The 19,842-nt window shown below is 55.3% G+C and overlaps 1 protein-coding gene and 1 pseudogene across 1 annotated transcript; both read left to right on the top strand.

Moving 5' to 3' along the window:
• The first annotated feature begins 888 nt into the window (after positions 1-888).
• Positions 889-17,099, top strand: LOC142922736 (uncharacterized). Its single transcript, XM_076063570.1, has 3 exons — positions 889-894; positions 8,534-9,257; positions 16,048-17,099. The coding sequence occupies exons 1-3, from the start codon at positions 889-891 to the stop codon at positions 16,296-16,298; spliced, it is 981 nt and encodes a 326-aa protein (XP_075919685.1). The 3' UTR covers positions 16,299-17,099.
• On the top strand, positions 10,345-11,833 carry LOC142922738 (uncharacterized; annotated as a pseudogene).
• Positions 17,100-19,842: the final 2,743 nt, after the last annotated feature.

Below are 19,842 nucleotides of genomic sequence, written 5' to 3'. Positions count from 1 at the left end.
CTGTGTGTGTCACTGTGTGTGTCACTGTGTGTGTGTGTCACTGTGTGTGTGTGTCACTGTGTGTGTGTGTCACTGTGTGTGTGTCACTGTGTGTGTCACTGTGTGTGTCACTGTGTGTGTGTGTCACTGTGTGTGTGTGTCACTGTGTGTGTGTCACTGTGTGTGTCACTGTGTGTGTCACTGTGTGTGTGTGTCACTGTGTGTGTGTCACTGTGTGTGTCACTGTGTGTGTGTGTCACTGTGTGTGTGTGTCACTGTGTGTGTGTCACTGTGTGTGTCACTGTGTGTGTCACTGTGTGTGTCACTGTGTGTGTGTGTCACTGTGTGTGTCACTGTGTGTGTCACTGTGTGTGTGTGTCACTGTGTGTGTGTGTCACTGTGTGTGTGTGTCACTGTGTGTGTGTGTCACTGTGTGTGTGTCACTGTGTGTGTCACTGTGTGTGTCACTGTGTGTGTGTGTCACTGTGTGTGTGTGTCACTGTGTGTGTGTCACTGTGTGTGTCACTGTGTGTGTCACTGTGTGTGTGTGTCACTGTGTGTGTGTCACTGTGTGTGTCACTGTGTGTGTGTGTCACTGTGTGTGTGTGTCACTGTGTGTGTGTCACTGTGTGTGTCACTGTGTGTGTCACTGTGTGTGTGTCACTGTGTGTGTGTGTCACTGTGTGTGTCACTGTGTGTGTCACTGTGTGTGTGTGTCACTGTGTGTGTCACTGTGTGTGTGTGTGTCACTGTGTGTGTCACTGTGTGTGTGTCACTGTGTGTGTCACTGTGTGTGTGTCACTGTGTGTGTGTGTGTCACTGTGTGTCACTGTGTGTGTGTCACTGTGTGTGTCACTGTGTGTGTCACTGTGTGTGTGTACGGGAGAAGTGGCTGAGGCGCAGCTCATGATGAGCGTCAGCTGTGAGTTTGTGTGGCTGTGTGTTATTGTGTGTGTGTGTCACTGTGTCACTGTGTGTGTCTGTGTGTGTCTGTGTGTGTGAGTCTGTGTGTGTGAGTCTGTGTGTGTGAGTCTGTGTGTCTGTGTGTGTCTGTGTGTGTGTGTGTTATTGTGTGTGTGTTATTGTGTGTTATTGTGTGTGTGTGTTATTGTGTGTGTTATTGTGTGTGTTATTGTGTGTGTGTTACTGTGTGTGTGTGTGTCACTGTGTGTGTGTTATTGTGTGTGTGTGTTATTGTGTGTGTGTTACTGTGTGTGTGTGTGTCACTGTGTGTGTGTTATTGTGTGTGTGTGTTATTGTGTGTGTGTTACTGTGTGTGTGTGTGTGTCACTTTGTGTGTGTGTGTTACTGTGTGTGTGTTATTGTGTGTGTCTGTGTGTCACTGTGTGTTTGTGTGTCTGTGTGTGTGTCTATGTGTGTGTGTTATTGTGTGTGTGTGTTATTGTGTGTCTGTGTGTGTTATTGTGTGTGTGTTACTGTGTGTGTGTGTTACTGTGTGTGTGTTACTGTGTCACTGTGTGTTATTGTGTCTGTGTGTTATTGTGTGTGTGTTATTGTGTGTGTGTGTGGCTGTGTGTGTGTGTCACTGTGTGTTATTGTGTGTGTGTTATTGTGTGTGTCACTGTGTGTGTGTGTCTGTGTGTGTGTTACTGTGTGTGTGTTCTTGTGTGTGTGTCACTGTGTGTGTCACTGTGTGTGTGTGTCTGTGTGTCATTGTGTGTGTGTTACTGTGTGTGTGTTATTGTGTGTGTTATTGTGTGTGTGTCTGTGTGTGTGTTACTGTGTGTGTGTCACTGTGTGTCACTGTGTGTGTCACTGTGTGTGTGTGTGTCACTGTGTGTGTGTGTTATTGGGTGTGTTATTGTGTGTGTGTGTCTGTGTGTGTGTGTTATTGTGTGTGTGTTACTGTGTGTGTGTGTCACTGTGTGTGTGTCACTGTGTGTGTGTTATTGTGTGTGTGTGTCACTGTGTGTGTGTCACTGTGTGTGTGTGTCTGTGTGTGTCACTGTGTGTGTTACTGTGTGTGTGTTACTGTGTGTGTTACTGTGTGTGTGTTACTGTGTGTGTGTTACTGTGTGTGTTACTGTGTGTGTGTTACTGTGTGTGTTACTGTGTGTGTGTGTTACTGTGTGTGTGTTACTGTGTGTGTTACTGTGTGTGTTACTGTGTGTGTGTTACTGTGTGTGTTACTGTGTGTGTGTTACTGTGTGTGTTACTGTGTGTGTCAGTGTGTGTGTGTCAGTGTGTGTGTGTGTCACTGTGTGACACCACTCACTGCGCTAACCACAACACCCACCGCTCACTGCGCTAACCACAACACCCACCACTCACTGCGCTAACCACAACACCCACCGATCACTGCCCTAACCACAACACCCACCACTCACTGTCCCTACCACACCACTCACTGCGCTAACCACAACACCCACCGCTCACTGCGCTAACCACAACACCCACCACTCACTGTCCCAACCACACCACTCACTGAGCTAACCACAACACCCACCGCTCACTGCGCTAACCACAACACCCACCGCTCACTGCGCTAACCACAAGACCCACCGCTCACTGCGCTAACCACAAGACCCACCGCTCACTGCGCTAACCACAACACCCACCGCTCACTGCACTAACCACAACACCCACCGCTCACTGTCCCTACCACACCACTCACTGCGCTAACCACAAGACCCACCGCTCACCGCGCTAACCACAAGACCCACCGCTCACTGCGCTAACCACAACACCCACCACTCACTGCGCTAACCAAAACACCCACCGCTCACTGCGCTAACCACAACACCCACCGCTCACCATGCTAACCACAACACCCACCGCTCACTGCGCTAACCACAACACCCACCGCTCACTGCGCTAACCACAACACCCACCGCTCACTGCGCTAACCACAACACCCACCACTCACTGTGTCAACCACAACACCCACCGCTCACCGTGCTAACCACAACACCCACCACTCACTACGCTAACCACAAGACCCACCGCTCACTGCGCTAACCACAAGACCCACCACTCACTGCGCTAACCACAAGACCCACCACTCACTGCGCTAACCACAACACCCACCGCTCACTGCGCTAACCAAAACACCCACCACTCACTGTGTGTCAACCACAACACCCACCACTCACTGCGCTAACCACAACACCCACCACTCACCGCGCTAACCACAACACCCACCACTCACCGCGCTAACCACAACACCCACCGCTCACTGCGCTAACCACAACACCCACCGCTCACTGCGCTAACCACAAGACCCACCGCTCACTGCGCTAACCACAACACCCACCGCTCACCGCGCTAACCACAACACCCACCGCTCACTGCTCGAACCACACCACTCACCGCGCTAACCACAACACCCACCGCTCACTGCGCTAACCACAACACCCACCGCTCACTGCGCTAACCACAAGACCCACCGCTCACTGCGCTAACCACAACACCCACCGCTCACTGCCCTAACCACAACACCCACCGCTCACTGCGCTAACCACAACACCCACCGCTCACTGTGCTAACCACAAGACCCACCGCTCACTGCGCTAACCACAACACCCACCGCTCACTGCGCTAACCACAACACCCACCGCTCACCGCGCTAACCACAAGACCCACCGCTCACCGCCCTAACCACAAGACCCACCGCTCACTGCGCTAACCACAAGACCCACCGCTCACTGCGCTAACCACAAGACCCACCGCTCACTGTGCTAACCACAAGACCCACCGCTCACTGCGCTAACCACAACACCCACCGCTCACTGCTCTAATCACACCACTCACTGCGCTAACCACAAGACCCACCGCTCACTGCGCTAACCACAAGACCCACCGCTCACTGCGCTAACCACAAGACCCACCGCTCACTGCGCTAACCACAAGACCCACCGCTCACTGTCCCTACCACACCACTCACTGCGCTAACCACAAGACCCACCGCTCACCGCGCTAACCACAACACCCACCACTCACCGCGCTAACCACAACACCCACCACTCACCGCGCTAACCACAACACCCACCGCTCACTGCGCTAACCACAACACCCACCGCTCACTGCGCTAACCACAAGACCCACCGCTCACCGCGCTAACCACAAGACCCACCGCTCACTGCGCTAACCACAAGACCCACCGCTCACTGCGCTAACCACAAGACCCACCGCTCTCTGCCTCTCCACCAGAGACGCTCACTGCGCTAACCACAAGACCCACCGCTCACTGCGCTAACCACAAGACCCACCGCTCTCTGCCTCTCCACCAGAGACGCTCACTGCGCTAACCACAACACCCACCGCTCACTGCGCTAACCACAACACCCACCGCTCACTGCGCTAACCACAACACCCACCGCTCACTGCGCTAACCACAAGACCCATCGCTCACTGCGCTAACCACAACACCCACCGCTCACTGCGCTAACCACAAGACCCACCGCTCTCTGCCTCTCCACCAGAGACGCTCACTGCGCTAACCACAAGACCCACCGCTCACTGCGCTAACCACAAGACCCACCGCTCTCTGCCTCTCCACCAGAGACGCTCACTGCGCCAACCACAACACCCACCGCTCACTGCGCTAACCACAACACCCACCGCTCACTGCGCTAACCACAACACCCACCGCTCACCGCGCTAACCACAACACCCACCGCTCACTGCGCTAACCACAAGACCCACCGCTCACTGCGCTAACCACAAGACCCACCGCTCACCGCGCTAACCACAAGACCCACCGCTCTCTGCCTCTCCACCAGAGACGCTCACTGCGCTAACCACAAGACCCACCGCTCTCTGCCTCTCCACCAGAGACGCTCACTGCGCTAACCACAAGACCCACCGCTCACTGCGCTAACCACAAGACCCACCGCTCACCGCGCTAACCACAAGACCCACCGCTCACTGCGCTAACCACAAGACCCACCGCTCTCTGCCTCTCCACCAGAGACGCTCACTGCGCTAACCACAAGACCCACCGCTCACTGCGCTAACCACAAGACCCACCGCTCACTGCGCTAACCACAAGACCCACCGCTCACTGCGCTAACCACAAGACCCACCGCTCTCTGCCTCTCCACCAGAGACGCTCACTGCGCTAACCACAAGACCCACCGCTCACTGCGCTAACCACAAGACCCACCGCTCTCTGCCTCTCCACCAGAGACGCTCACTGCGCTAACCACAACACCCACCGCTCACTGCGCTAACCACAACACCCACCGCTCACTGCGCTAACCACAAGACCCACCGCTCACTGCGCTAACCACAAGACCCACCGCTCACCGCGCTAACCACAAGACCCACCGCTCTCTGCCTCTCCACCAGAGACGCTCACTGCGCTAACCACAAGACCCACCGCTCACTGCGCTAACCACAAGACCCACCGCTCACTGCGCTAACCACAAGACCCACCGCTCTCTGCCTCTCCACCAGAGACGCTCACTGCGCTAACCACAAGACCCACCGCTCTCTGCCTCTCCACCAGAGACGCTCACTGCGCTAACCACAAGACCCACCGCTCACTGCGCTAACCACAAGACCCACCGCTCACTGCGCTAACCACAAGACCCACCGCTCTCTGCCTCTCCACCAGAGACGCTCACTGCGCTAACCACAAGACCCACCGCTCACTGCGCTAACCACAAGACCCACCGCTCTCTGCCTCTCCACCAGAGACGCTCACTGCGCTAACCACAAGACCCACCGCTCACTGCGCTAACCACAAGACCCACCGCTCTCTGCCTCTCCACCAGAGACGCTCGAGTTCCTCTCAGCGCCACCACTCCAAGAATTCGTGCTGGGATCGACGGCGAATCTGCAGTGTCACGTGACGGGGGAATCAGACCTCGTGGTGGCCTGGAGCAAGGGTGGAGCTGAGATCGTCAACTCTGGTGGACTACTCAGTCACCCACTCAGTCACCCACTCAGTCACCCACTCAGTCACTTAGTCACTCACACAGTCACCCACACAGTCACTCACTCACTCACTCAGTCACTCACTTAGTCACCCACACAGTCACTTAGTGCTGGGATCGACGGCGAATCTGCAGTGTCACGTGACGGGGGAATCAGACCTCGTGGTGGCCTGGAGCAAGGGTGGAGCTGAGATTGTCAACTCTGGTGGACTACTCAGTCACCCACACAGTCACCCACACAGTCACCCACACAGTCACTCACACAGTCACCCACACAGTCACTCAGTCAGTCACCCACACAGTCACCCACTCAGTCACCCAGTCAGTCACCCACACAGTCACTCAGTCACTCACTCAGTCACCCACACAGTCACCCACACAGTCACCCACTCAGTCACCCAGTCAGTCACTCACTCACTCACTCAGTTACTCAGTCAGTCAGTCACTCAGTCACCCACTCAGTCACTCACTCATTCACTCACTCAGTCACCCACTCAGTCACTCACTCAGTCACCCACTCACTCACTTAGTCACCCACACAGTCACTCAGTCAGTCACCCACACAGTCACCCACTCAGTCACCCACACAGTCACTCACTCAGTCACCCACTTAGTCACTCACCCACACAGTCACTTAGTGCTGGGATCGACGGCGAATCTGCAGTGTCACGTGACGGGGGAGTCAGACCTCGTGGTGGCCTGGAGCAAGGGTGGAGCTGAGATTGTCAACTCTGGTGGACTACTCAGTCACTCACTCAGTCACCCACAGAGTCACCCACTCAGTCACCCACTCAGTCACTCACTCACTCAGTTACTCAGTCAGTCAGTCACTCAGTCACTCACTCAGTCAGTCACTCACTCAATCACTCACCCACTCACTCACTCAGTCACTCAGTCACTCACTCAGTCACCCACTCAGTCACCCACACAGTCACTCAGTCAGTCAGTCAGTCACTCACTCATTCACTCACTCACTCACTCACCCACTCACTCACCCACTCACTCACCCACTCACCCACTCACTCACCCACTCACTCAGTCACTCAATCACTCACTCAGTCATTCAGTCACTTAGTCACTCAGTCACTTAGTCACCCACACAGTCACTTAGTGCTGGGATCGACGGCGAATCTGCAGTGTCACGTGACGGGGGAGTCAGACCTCGTGGTGGCCTGGAGCAAGGGTGGAGCTGAGATTGTCAACTCTGGTGGACTACTCAGTCACCCACACAGTCACCCACACAGTCACCCACTCAGTCACTCAGTCACCCACACAGTCACCCACACAGTCACCCACACAGTCACCCACTTAGTCACTCACACAGTCACCCACACAGTCACTCACACAGTCACCCACACAGTCACCCACACAGTCACTCAGTCACTCAGTCAGTCACTCACTCAGTCACTCAGTCACTCAGTCACCCACTCAGTCACCCACACAGTCACCCACACAGTCACCCACTCAGTCACTCAGTCAGTCACCCAGTCACCCACACAGTCACCCACACAGTCACCCACTCACTCACTCAGACACTCACTCAGTCACTCACCCACTCACTCACTCAGTCACTCAGTCAGGCACTCAGTCACTCACTCAGTCACCCACTCAGTCACCCACACAGTCACCCACACAGTCACCCACACAGTCACCCACTCAGTCACCCACACAGTCACCCACACAGTCACTCAGTCACTCAGTCAGTCACTCACTCAGTCACTCAGTCACTCAGTCACCCACTCAGTCACCCACACAGTCACCCACACAGTCACCCACTCAGTCACTCAGTCAGTCACCCAGTCACTCACTCAGTCACCCACACAGTCACCCACACAGTCACTCAGTCACCCACACAGTCACCCACTCAGTCACTCACTCAGTCACCCACTCAGTCACTCACTCAGTCACCCACACAGTCACTCACACAGTCACCCACACAGTCACTCAGTCACTCACTCACTCAGTCACTCACTCACTCAGTCACTCACTTAGTCACTCAGTCAGTCACTCACTCAGTCACTCAGTCACTCACTCACTCAGTCAGTCACTTAGTCACTCAGTCAGTCACTTAGTGCTGGGATCGACGGCGAATCTGCAGTGTCACGTGACGGGGGAGTCAGACCTCGTGGTGGCCTGGAGCAAGGGTGGAGCTGAGATCGTCAACTCTGGTGGACTACTCAGTCACCCACTCAGTCACCCACACAGTCACCCACACAGTCACCCACACAGTCACCCACTCAGTCACTCAGTCACTCACTCAGTCACTCACTCAGTCACCCACTCAGTCACCCACACAGTCACTCACACAGTCACCCACTCAGTCACTCAGTCACTCACTCAGTCACTCACTCAGTCACCCACACAGTCACCCACACAGTCACTCAGTCACCCACACAGTCACCCACTCAGTCACTCACTCAGTCACCCACTCAGTCACTCACTCAGTCACCCACACAGTCACTCACTCAGTCACCCACTTAGTCACTCACTCACTCACACAGTCACTTAGTGCTGGGATCGACGGCGAATCTGCAGTGTCACGTGACGGGGGAATCAGACCTCGTGGTGGCCTGGAGCAAGGGTGGAGCTGAGATTGTCAACTCTGGTGGACTACTCAGTCACCCACTCAGTCACCCACTTAGTCACCCACTCAGTCACCCACACAGTCACTCACTCAGTCATTCACTCAGTCAGTCAGTCACTCAGTCAGTCACTCACTCAGTCACTCAACCACTCAGTCACTCAGTCACTCACTCAGTTATTCAGTCAGTCACCCACACATTCACTCACTCACTCACTTAGTCACTCACTCAGTCACTCAGTCACTCACCCACTCACCCACTCACTCAGTCACTCAGTCACTCAGTCACTCACCCACTCACCCACTCACTCACTCAGTCACCCACTCAGTCAATCACTCAGTCACTCAGTCACTCACTCAGTCACCCACTCACTCACTCAGACACTCACTCAGTCACTCACCCACTCACTCACACAGTCACTCACTCAGTCACCCACACAGTCACCCACTCAGTCACCCACACAGTCACCCACTCAGTCACCCAGTCAGTCACTCACACAGTCGCTCACTCAGTCACTCATTCACTCCGTCAGTCACTCACTCAGTCACTCAGTCACTCACTCACTCACTCAGTCACTCACTCAGTCACTCAGTCACTCACTCAGTCACTCAGTCACTCACTCACTCACTCACCCACTTAGTCACTCAGTCACTCATTCACTCACCCACTCACCCACTTAGTCACTCACTCAGTCACTTAGTGCTGGGATCGACGGCGAATCTGCAGTGTCACGTGACGGGGGAATCAGACCTCGTGGTGGCCTGGAGCAAGGGTGGAGCTGAGATCGTGAACTCTGGTGGACTACTCAGTCACCCACTCAGTCACCCACTTAGTCACCCACTCAGTCACCCACACAGTCACTCACTCAGTCATTCACTCAGTCAGTCAGTCACTCAGTCAGTCACTCACTCAGTCACTCAACCACTCAGTCACTCAGTCACTCACTCAGTTATTCAGTCAGTCACCCACACATTCACTCACTCACTCACTTAGTCACTCACTCAGTCACTCAGTCACTCACCCACTCACCCACTCACTCAGTCACTCAGTCACTCAGTCACTCACCCACTCACCCACTCACTCACTCAGTCACCCACTCAGTCAATCACTCAGTCACTCAGTCACTCACTCAGTCACCCACTCACCCACACAGTCACCCACTCAGTCACTCACTCAGTCACCCACTCAGTCACTCACTCAGTCACCCACACAGTCACTCACTCAGTCACCCACTTAGTCACTCACTCACTCAGTCACTCACTCAGTCACTCACTCAGTCACTTAGTGCTGGGATCGACGGCGAATCTGCAGTGTCACGTGACGGGGGAGTCAGACCTCGTGGTGGCCTGGAGCAAGGGTGGAGCTGAGATTGTCAACTCTGGTGGACTACTCAGTCACCCACTCAGTCACCCACAGAGTCACTCAGTCAGTCACTCACTCACTCACTCAGTTACTCAGTCAGTCAGTCACTCAGTCACCCACCCACTCAGTCACTCAGTCACTCACTCAGTGAGTCACTCACTCACTCACTCAGTCACTCACTCAGTGAGTCACTCACTCACTCACTCAGTCACTCACTCAGTGAGTCACTCACTCACTTACTCAGTCACTCACTCACTCAGTCACTCACTCACTCACTCAGTCACTCACTCAGTAAGTCACTCACTCACTTACTCAGTCACCCACTCAGTCACCCACTCAGTCACTCAGTCACTCACTCAGTCAATCACCCACTCAGTCACTCAGTCACTCACTCAGTTACTCACCCACTCAGTCACTCATTCACTCACTCACTCACCCACTCACTCACTTAGTGCTGGGATCGACGGCGAATCTGCAGTGTCACGTGACGGGGGAATCAGACCTCGTGGTGGCCTGGAGCAAGGGTGGAGCTGAGATTGTCAACTCTGGTGGACTACTCAGTCACTCACTCAGTCACCCACTCAGTCACCCACACAGTCACCCACTCAGTCACTCAGTCACCCACACAGTCACCCACACAGTCACCCACTTAGTCACCCACACAGTCACCCACACAGTCACCCACTCAGTCACCCACACAGTCACACAGTCACCCACTCAGTCACCCACTCAGTCACCCACACAGTCACCCACTCAGTCACCCACACAGTCACCCACACAGTCACCCACTCAGTCACTCAGTCAGTCACTCACTCACTCACTCAGTTACTCAGTCAGTCACCCACACAGTCACCCACACAGTCACTCAGTCACCCACTCACTCACTTAGTCACCCACACAGTCACCAACTCAGTCACCCACTCAGTCACCCACTCAGTCACTCAGTCACCCACTCACTCACTTAGTCACCCACTCAGTCACCCACTCAGTCACCCACACAGTCACTCACTCAGTCACTCAGTCACTCACTCAGTCACTCAGTCACCCACACAGTCACCCACACAGTCACCCACTCAGTCACCCAGTCACCCACTCAGTCACCCACTCAGTCACCCACACAGTCACTCAGTCACCCACTCAGTCACTCAGTCACTCTCCCTCAGTCATCAGTCACCCACACAGTCACTCAGTCAGTCACTCAGTCACTCACTCAGTCACTCAGTCACTCAGTCACTCACTCAGTCACTCAGTCACCCACACAGTCACCCACACAGTCACCCACACAGTCACCCACTCAGTCACCCACTCAGTCACTCAGTCACCCACACAGTCACCCACACAGTCACCCACACAGTCACTCAGTCAGTCACTCAGTCACTCACCCACTCAGTCACCCACAAAGTCACCCACTCAGTCACTCAGTCACTCACACAGTCACTCACTCACCCACACAGTCACTTAGTCAGTCACTCAGTCACTCAGTCACCCACACAGTCACTCAGTCAGTCACTTAGTCAGTCACTCAGTCACTCAGTCACTCACACAGTCAATCACTCAGTCAGTCACTCAGTCACTCACTCAGTCACTCAGTCACTCACTTAGTCACTCACTCAGTCACTCAGTCACTCAGTCAGTCACACAGTCACTCATTCAGGCACTCAGTTACTCACTCACTCAGTCAATCACTCACTCAGTCACTCACTCACTCACCCACCCACCCACTCACTCTCTCACCCACTCATTCACTCACCCACTCATTCACTCACCCACCCACTCACTCACCCACCCACTCACTCACCCACCCACTCACTCTCTCACCCACTCACCCACTCACTCACCCACCCACCCACTCACTCACCCATCCACCCACTCACTCACCCCACTCACTCACCCACTCACCCACTCACTCACCCCCTCACCCACTCCACTCACCCACCACCCACTCACTCACCCACTCTCTCACCCACCCACCCACCCACTCACCCACTCACTCCACTCACCCACTCACCCACTCACTCACTCACCCACCCACCCACTAACCCACTCACCCACTCACCCACTCACTCACCCACCCCACCCACCCACTCACCCACCCACTCACCCACCCACCCACTCACCCACTCACTCACCCACCCACCCACTCACCCACTCACTCATCCACCCACTCACCCACCCACCCACTCACTCACCCACTCACCCACTCACCCACCCACTCACTCACTCACCCACCCACTCACCCACTCACTCACTCACTCACCCACTCACTCACTCAACCACCCACCCACCCACCCACTCACTCACCCACCCACTCACTCACTCACTCACCCACTCACTCACTCACCCACTCACCCACCCACTCACTCACTCACCCACTCACTCACTCAACCACCCACCCACCCACCCACTCACTCACCCACCCACTCACCCACCCACCCACCCACTCACTCACTCACTCACCCACTCACTCACTCAACCACCCACCCACTCACCCACCCACCCACTCACTCACTCACCCACCCACTAACCCACTCACCCACCCACCCACTCACCCACCCACCCACCCACTCACCCACCCACCCACCCACTCACCTACTCACCCACCCACCCACCCACTCACTCACTCACCCACTCACTCACCCACTCACTCCCCACTCACTCACCCACTCACTCACTCACCCACTCACCCACCCACTCACTCACCCACTCACCCACCCACCCACTCACTCACCCACCCACCCACCCACTCACTCACTCACCCACTCATCCACCCACTCACTCACTCCCCCACCCACCCACTCACTCACCCACCCACTCACTCTCTCACCCACTCACCCACTCACTCACCCACCCACCCACTCACTCACCCACCCACCCACCCACTCACCCACTCACTCACCCACTCACCCACTCACCCACTCACTCACCCCCTCACCCACTCACACACCCACTCACTCACTCACCCAATCACTCACCCACTCACCCAATCACTCACCCACTCACTCACCCACTCTCTCACCCACCCACCCACCCACTCACCCACTCACTCACTCACTCACCCACCCACCCACTAACCCACTCACCCACTCACCCACTCACTCACCCACCCACCCACTCACCCACCCACTCACCCACCCACCCACTCACCCACTCACTCACTCACCCACCCACTAACCCACTCACCCACCCACCCACTCACCCACCCACCCACACACTCACCCACCCACCCACCCACTCACCTACTCACCCACCCACCCACTCACTCACTCACCCACTCACTCACCCACTCACTCACCCACTCACTCACTCACTCACCCACCCACTCACTCACCCACTCACTCACCCACCCACCCACTCACTCACTCACCCACCCACTAACCCACTCACTCACCCACTCACCCACCCACCCCACCCACTCAACCCACTCCCACCCACCCACCCACTCACTCACTCACCCACCCACTCACTCACCCACCCACTCACCCACCCACCCACTCACTCACTCACCCACCCACTCACTCACCCACCCACCCACTCACTCACCCACCCACCCACTCACCCACCCACTCACCCACTCACTCACTCACCCACCCACTCACTCACCCACCCACCCACTCACTCACTCACCCACCCACTCACCCACTCACTCACCCACTCACTCACCCACTCACTCACCCACTCACTCACCCACCCACTCACCCACCCACTCACCCACTCACTCACTCACTCACCCACCCACTCACCCACTCACTCACCCACTCACTCACCCACTCACTCACCCAACCACTCACCCACTCACCCACCCACCCACTCACCCACTCACTCACCCACCCACCCACCCACTCACTCACCCACCCACCCACCCACTCACCCACTCACTCACTCACTCACCCACCCACTCACCCACTCACTCACCCACTCACTCACCCACTCACTCACCCACTCACTCACCCACCCACCCACCCACCCACTCACTCACCCACCCACCCACCCACTCACCCACTCACTCACTCACCCACTCACCCACTCACTCACTCACTCACCCACTCACCCACTCACTCACTCACTCACCCACTCACTCACCCACTCACTCACTCACTAACCCACTCACCCACTCACTCACTCACCCACTCACTCACTCACCCACCCACCCACTCACTCACCCACTCACTCACTCACTAACCCACCCACCCACTCACCCACCCACTCACCCACTCACTCACTCACCCACCCACTCACTCACCCACCCACCCACTCACTCACTCACCCACCCACTCACCCACTCACTCACCCACTCACTCACCCACTCACTCACCCACTCACTCACCCACCCACTCACCCACCCACTCACCCACTCACTCACTCACTCACCCACCCACTCACCCACTCACTCACCCACCCACCCACCCACCCACTCACTCACTCACCCACTCACTCACTCAACCACCCACCCACTCACTCACCCACTCACTCACCCACCCACTCACCCACCCACCCACCCACTCACTCACCCACTCACTCACCCACTCACTCACTCACCCACCCACTCACTCACCCACTGACTCACTCACTCACCCACCCACTCACTCACCCACTCACTCACCCACTCACTCACCCACTCACTCACCCACCCACTCACCCACCCACTCACCCACTCACTCACTCACTCACCCACCCACTCACCCACTCACTCACCCACTCACTCACCCACTCACTCACCCACTCACTCACCCAACCACTCACCCACTCACCCACCCACCCACTCACCCACTCACTCACCCACCCACCCACTCACTCACCCACCCACCCACCCACTCACCCACTCACTCACTCACTCACCCACCCACTCACCCACTCACTCACCCACTCACTCACCCACTCACTCACCCACTCACTCACCCACCCACCCACCCACTCACTCACCCACCCACCCACCCACTCACCCACTCACTCACTCACTCACCCACTCACCCACTCACTCACTCACCCACTCACCCACTCACTCACTCACTCACCCACTCACTCACCCACTCACTCACTCACTAACCCACTCACCCACTCACTCACTCACCCACTCACTCACTCACCCACCCACCCACTCACTCACCCACTCACTCACTCACTAACCCCACCCACCCACTCACCCACCCACTCACCCACTCACTCACTCACCCACCCACTCACTCACCCACCCACCCACTCACTCACTCACCCACCCACTCACCCACTCACTCACCCACTCACTCACCCACTCACTCACCCACTCACTCACCCACCCACTCACCCACCCACTCACCCACTCACTCACTCACTCACCCACCCACTCACCCACTCACTCACTCACCCACCCACCCACCCACTCACTCACCCACCCACCCACCCACTCACCCACTCACTCACTCACTCACCCACCCACTCACCCACTCACTCACCCACTCACTCACCCACTCACTCACCCACTCACTCACCCACTCACTCACCCACCCACCCACCCACTCACTCACCCACCCACCCACCCACTCACCCACTCACTCACTCACTCACCCACTCACCCACTCACTCACTCACTCACCCACTCACCCACTCACTCACTCACTCACCACTCACTCACCCACTCACTCACTCACTAACCCACTCACCCACTCACTCACTCACCCACTCACTCACTCACCCACCCACCCACTCACTCACCCACTCACTCACTCACTAACCCACCCACCCACTCACCCACCCACTCACCCACTCACTCACTCACCCACCCACTCACTCACCCACCCACCCACTCACTCACTCACCCACCCACTCACCCACTCACTCACCCACTCACTCACCCACTCACTCACCCACTCACTCACCCACCCACTCACCCACCCACTCACCCACTCACTCACTCACTCACCCACCCACTCACCCACTCACTCACTCACCCACCCACCCACCCACTCACTCACTCACCCACTCACTCACTCAACCACCCACCCACTCACTCACCCACTCACTCACCCACCCACTCACCCACCCACCCACCCACTCACTCACCCACTCACTCACTCTCTCACCCACCCACCCACTCACCCACCCACTCACCCACCCACTCACTCACTCACCCACTCACCCTCTCACTCACCCACCCACTCTCTCACCCACCCACCCACTCACCCACCCACTCACCCACCCACTCACTCACTCACCCACCCACCCTCTCTCTCACCCACCCACCCTCCCAGCCCGAGTGTTTCAGGACCAAGACAACCACTCCCTCACGCTCCTCTCACTCCGCGTGGACGATGCCGGCCTTTACCGTTGTGAGGCCACAGTCGAGAGTCGGGGGGAGCTGTCCTTCAGAGACATCACTTTGGTGGTGCTGGGTAAGAGACACAGACACACACACAGAGACACAGACACACACAGACACACAGACAGTGGAGAGTCGGGGGGAGCTGTCCTTCAGAGACATCACTTTGGTGGTGCTGGGTAAGAGACACAGACACACACACACAGAGACACACACAGAGACACAGAGACACAGACAGAGACACAGACACACACAGAGACACACACAGAGACACACACAGAGACACACACAGAGACACAGAGACACACACACAGAGACACACACAGAGACACACACAGAGACACACACAGAGACACACACAGAGACACACACAGAGACACACACAGAGACACACACAGAGACACACACACACAGAGACACACACACAGAGACACACAGAGACACACACAGAGACACACACACAGAGTGGAGAGTCGTGGGGAGCTGTCCTTCAGAGACATCACTTTGGTGGTGCTGGGTAAGAGAAACAGAGACACACACAGAGACACAGAGACACACACACAGAGACACACACACAGAGACACACACAGAGTGGAGAGTCGGGGGGAGCTGTCCTACAGAGACATCACTTTGGTGGTGCTGGGTAAGAGACACAGACACACACAGAGACACAGACACACACACAGAGACACAGACACACACACAGAGACACACACAGAGACACACACAGAGACACACACAGAGACACACACACAGACACACACACAGAGTGGAGAGTTGTGGGAGCTGTCCTACAGAGACATCACTTTGGTGGTGCTGGGTAAGAGACACAGAGACACACACAGAGACACACACAGAGACACACACAGAGACACACAGACACACACACACAGAGACACACAGAGACACACACACACAGACAGTGGAGAGTCGTGGAGAGCTGTCCTACAGAGACATCACTTTGGTGGTGCTGGGTAAGAGACACAGACACACACACAGAGACACAGAGACACACACAGAGACACAGAGACACACACAGAGACACAGAGACACACACACAGACAGTGGAGAGTCGGGGGGAGCTGTCCTACAGAGACATCACTTTGGTGGTGCTGGGTAAGAGACACAGACACACACACAGAGACACAGAGACACAGAGACACACACAGAGACACACACAGAGACACACAGACACACACAGAGACACAGACACACACACAGAGAGACACACACAGAGACACACAGAGACACACACAGAGACACACACACAGAGACACACAGACACAGTGGAGAGTCGTGGGGAGCTGTCCTACAGAGACATCACTTTGGTGGTGCTGGGTAAGAGACACAGACACACACACAGAGACACAGACACACACAGAGACACACACAGAGACACACAGAGACACACACAGAGACACACACAGAGACACACACACACAGAGACACACACAGAGACACACACACAGAGACACAGACACAGAAACACACACAGAGTGGAGAGTCGGGGGGAGCTGTCCTACAGAGACATCACTTTGGTGGTGCTGGGTAAGAGAGACACAGACACACACACAGAGACACAGAGACACACAGACAGTGGAGAGTCGTGGGGAGCTGTCCTACAGAGACATCACTTTGGTGGTGCTGGGTAAGAGACACAGAGACACACACAGAGACACAGAGACACACACAGAGACACACACAGACACACACAGAGACACACACAGAGACACACACAGAGTGGAGAGTCGGTGGGAGCTGTCCTACAGAGACATCACTTTGGTGGTGCTGGGTAAGAGACACAGACACACACACAGAGACACAGAGACACACACAGACACACACAGAGACACAGACACACACAGACAGTGGAGAGTCGTGGGGAGCTGTCCTACAGAGACATCACTTTGGTGGTGCTGGGTAAGAGACACAGACACACACAGAGACACACAAGAGAACAAGAAGACACACACACACATACACACAGAGACACACACAGAAACACACACAGAGACACAGACACACACACAGAGACACAGAGACACACACAGAGACACGCACACAGACACACACAGACACAAACACAGAGACACAGAGACACACACAGACACACACACAGAGACATACACAAAGACACAGAGACACACACAGAGACACACACAGACACACAAACACAGAGACACACACAGACACACACAGAGACGCAGAGACAGACACAGAGACACACACACACAGACACACACAGACACACAGAGACACAGACAGAGACACAGACACACAGACACACACAGACACACACAGAGACACAGAGACACACACAGAGACACACACAGACACACACAGAGACACAGAGACACACAGACACACACAGAGACACAGACACACACAGAGACACACACAGACAGCGGAGAGTCGTGGGGAGCTGTCCTACAGAGACATCACTTTTGGTGGTGCTGGGTAAGAGACACAAAGACACACACACAGAGACACAGAGACACACAGAGACACACAGACACACACAGTGACACACACAGAGACACACACAGAGACACACACAGAGAGACACACAGACACACACAGAAACACAGACAGAGACACAGACACAGAGACACACACAGAGACACATACAGAGACACAGAGACACACACAGAGACATACACAGAGACACACACAGAGACACAGAGACACACACAGAGACACAGAGACACACACAGAGACAGAGACACACAGAGACAGACACAGAGACACACAGAGACAGACACAGAGACATAAAGACACAGAGACAGAGACACAAACAGAGACACAGCGACACACACAGAGACACACACAGAGACACAGAGACACAGAGACACTCACAGAGACACACACACAGACACACACAGAGACACACACACAGAGACACACACACACAGAGACACACACACACAGAGACACACACACAGACACACACACAGACACAGAGACACACACAGAGACACACACAGAGACACACACAGAGACACAGAGACACACACAGAGACACACAGACACACACAGAGACACACACAGAGACACACACACAGACACGCACAGAGACACAGAGACACACACAGAGACACACACAGACACACACAGAGACTCACACAGACACACACAGAGACACACACACAGAGACACACACACAGACACGCACAGAGACACAGAGACACACACAGAGACACCGCGACACAGAGACACACACAGAGACACATACAGAGACACAGAGACACACACAGAGACATACACAGAGACACACACAGAGACACAGAGACACACACAGAGACACAGAGACACACACAGAGACAGAGACACACAGAGACAGACACAGAGACACACAGAGACAGACACAGAGACATAAAGACACAGAGACAGAGACACAGAGACACAAACAGAGACACAGCGACACACACAGAGACACACACAGAGACACAGAGACACAGAGACACTCACAGAGACACACACACAGACACACACAGAGACACACACACAGAGACACACACACACAGAGACACACACACAGAGACACACACACAGACACACACACAGACACACACAAATACACACACAGAGACACACACAGAGACACAGAGACACACACAGAGACACACAGAGACACAGAGACACACACACAGAGACAAAGAGACACAGAGACACACACAGAGACACACACAGAGACACAGAGACACACACAGAGACACACACAGAGACA

Source organism: Petromyzon marinus, unplaced genomic scaffold, assembly GCF_048934315.1.
Source record: "Petromyzon marinus isolate PM22_M1 ecotype Great Lakes invasive population unplaced genomic scaffold, UKy_Petmar_22M1.pri1.0 PM_Scaffold_152, whole genome shotgun sequence".
NCBI classification, from domain to species: Eukaryota; Metazoa; Chordata; class Hyperoartia; order Petromyzontiformes; family Petromyzontidae; genus Petromyzon; species Petromyzon marinus.
Note: the sequence above shows the minus strand (reverse complement) of the source record. Positions and strands in the feature narration are given on the sequence as shown.

What these genes read in the sequence shown, in the direction of transcription:
- LOC142922736 (XM_076063570.1), top strand. An exon ending in AGCTGAGATCGTGAACTCTG is followed by an intron (nt 9,258 to 16,047) that starts GTGGACTACTCA and finishes CCACCCTCCCAG; the next exon opens with CCCGAGTGTTTCAGGACCAA.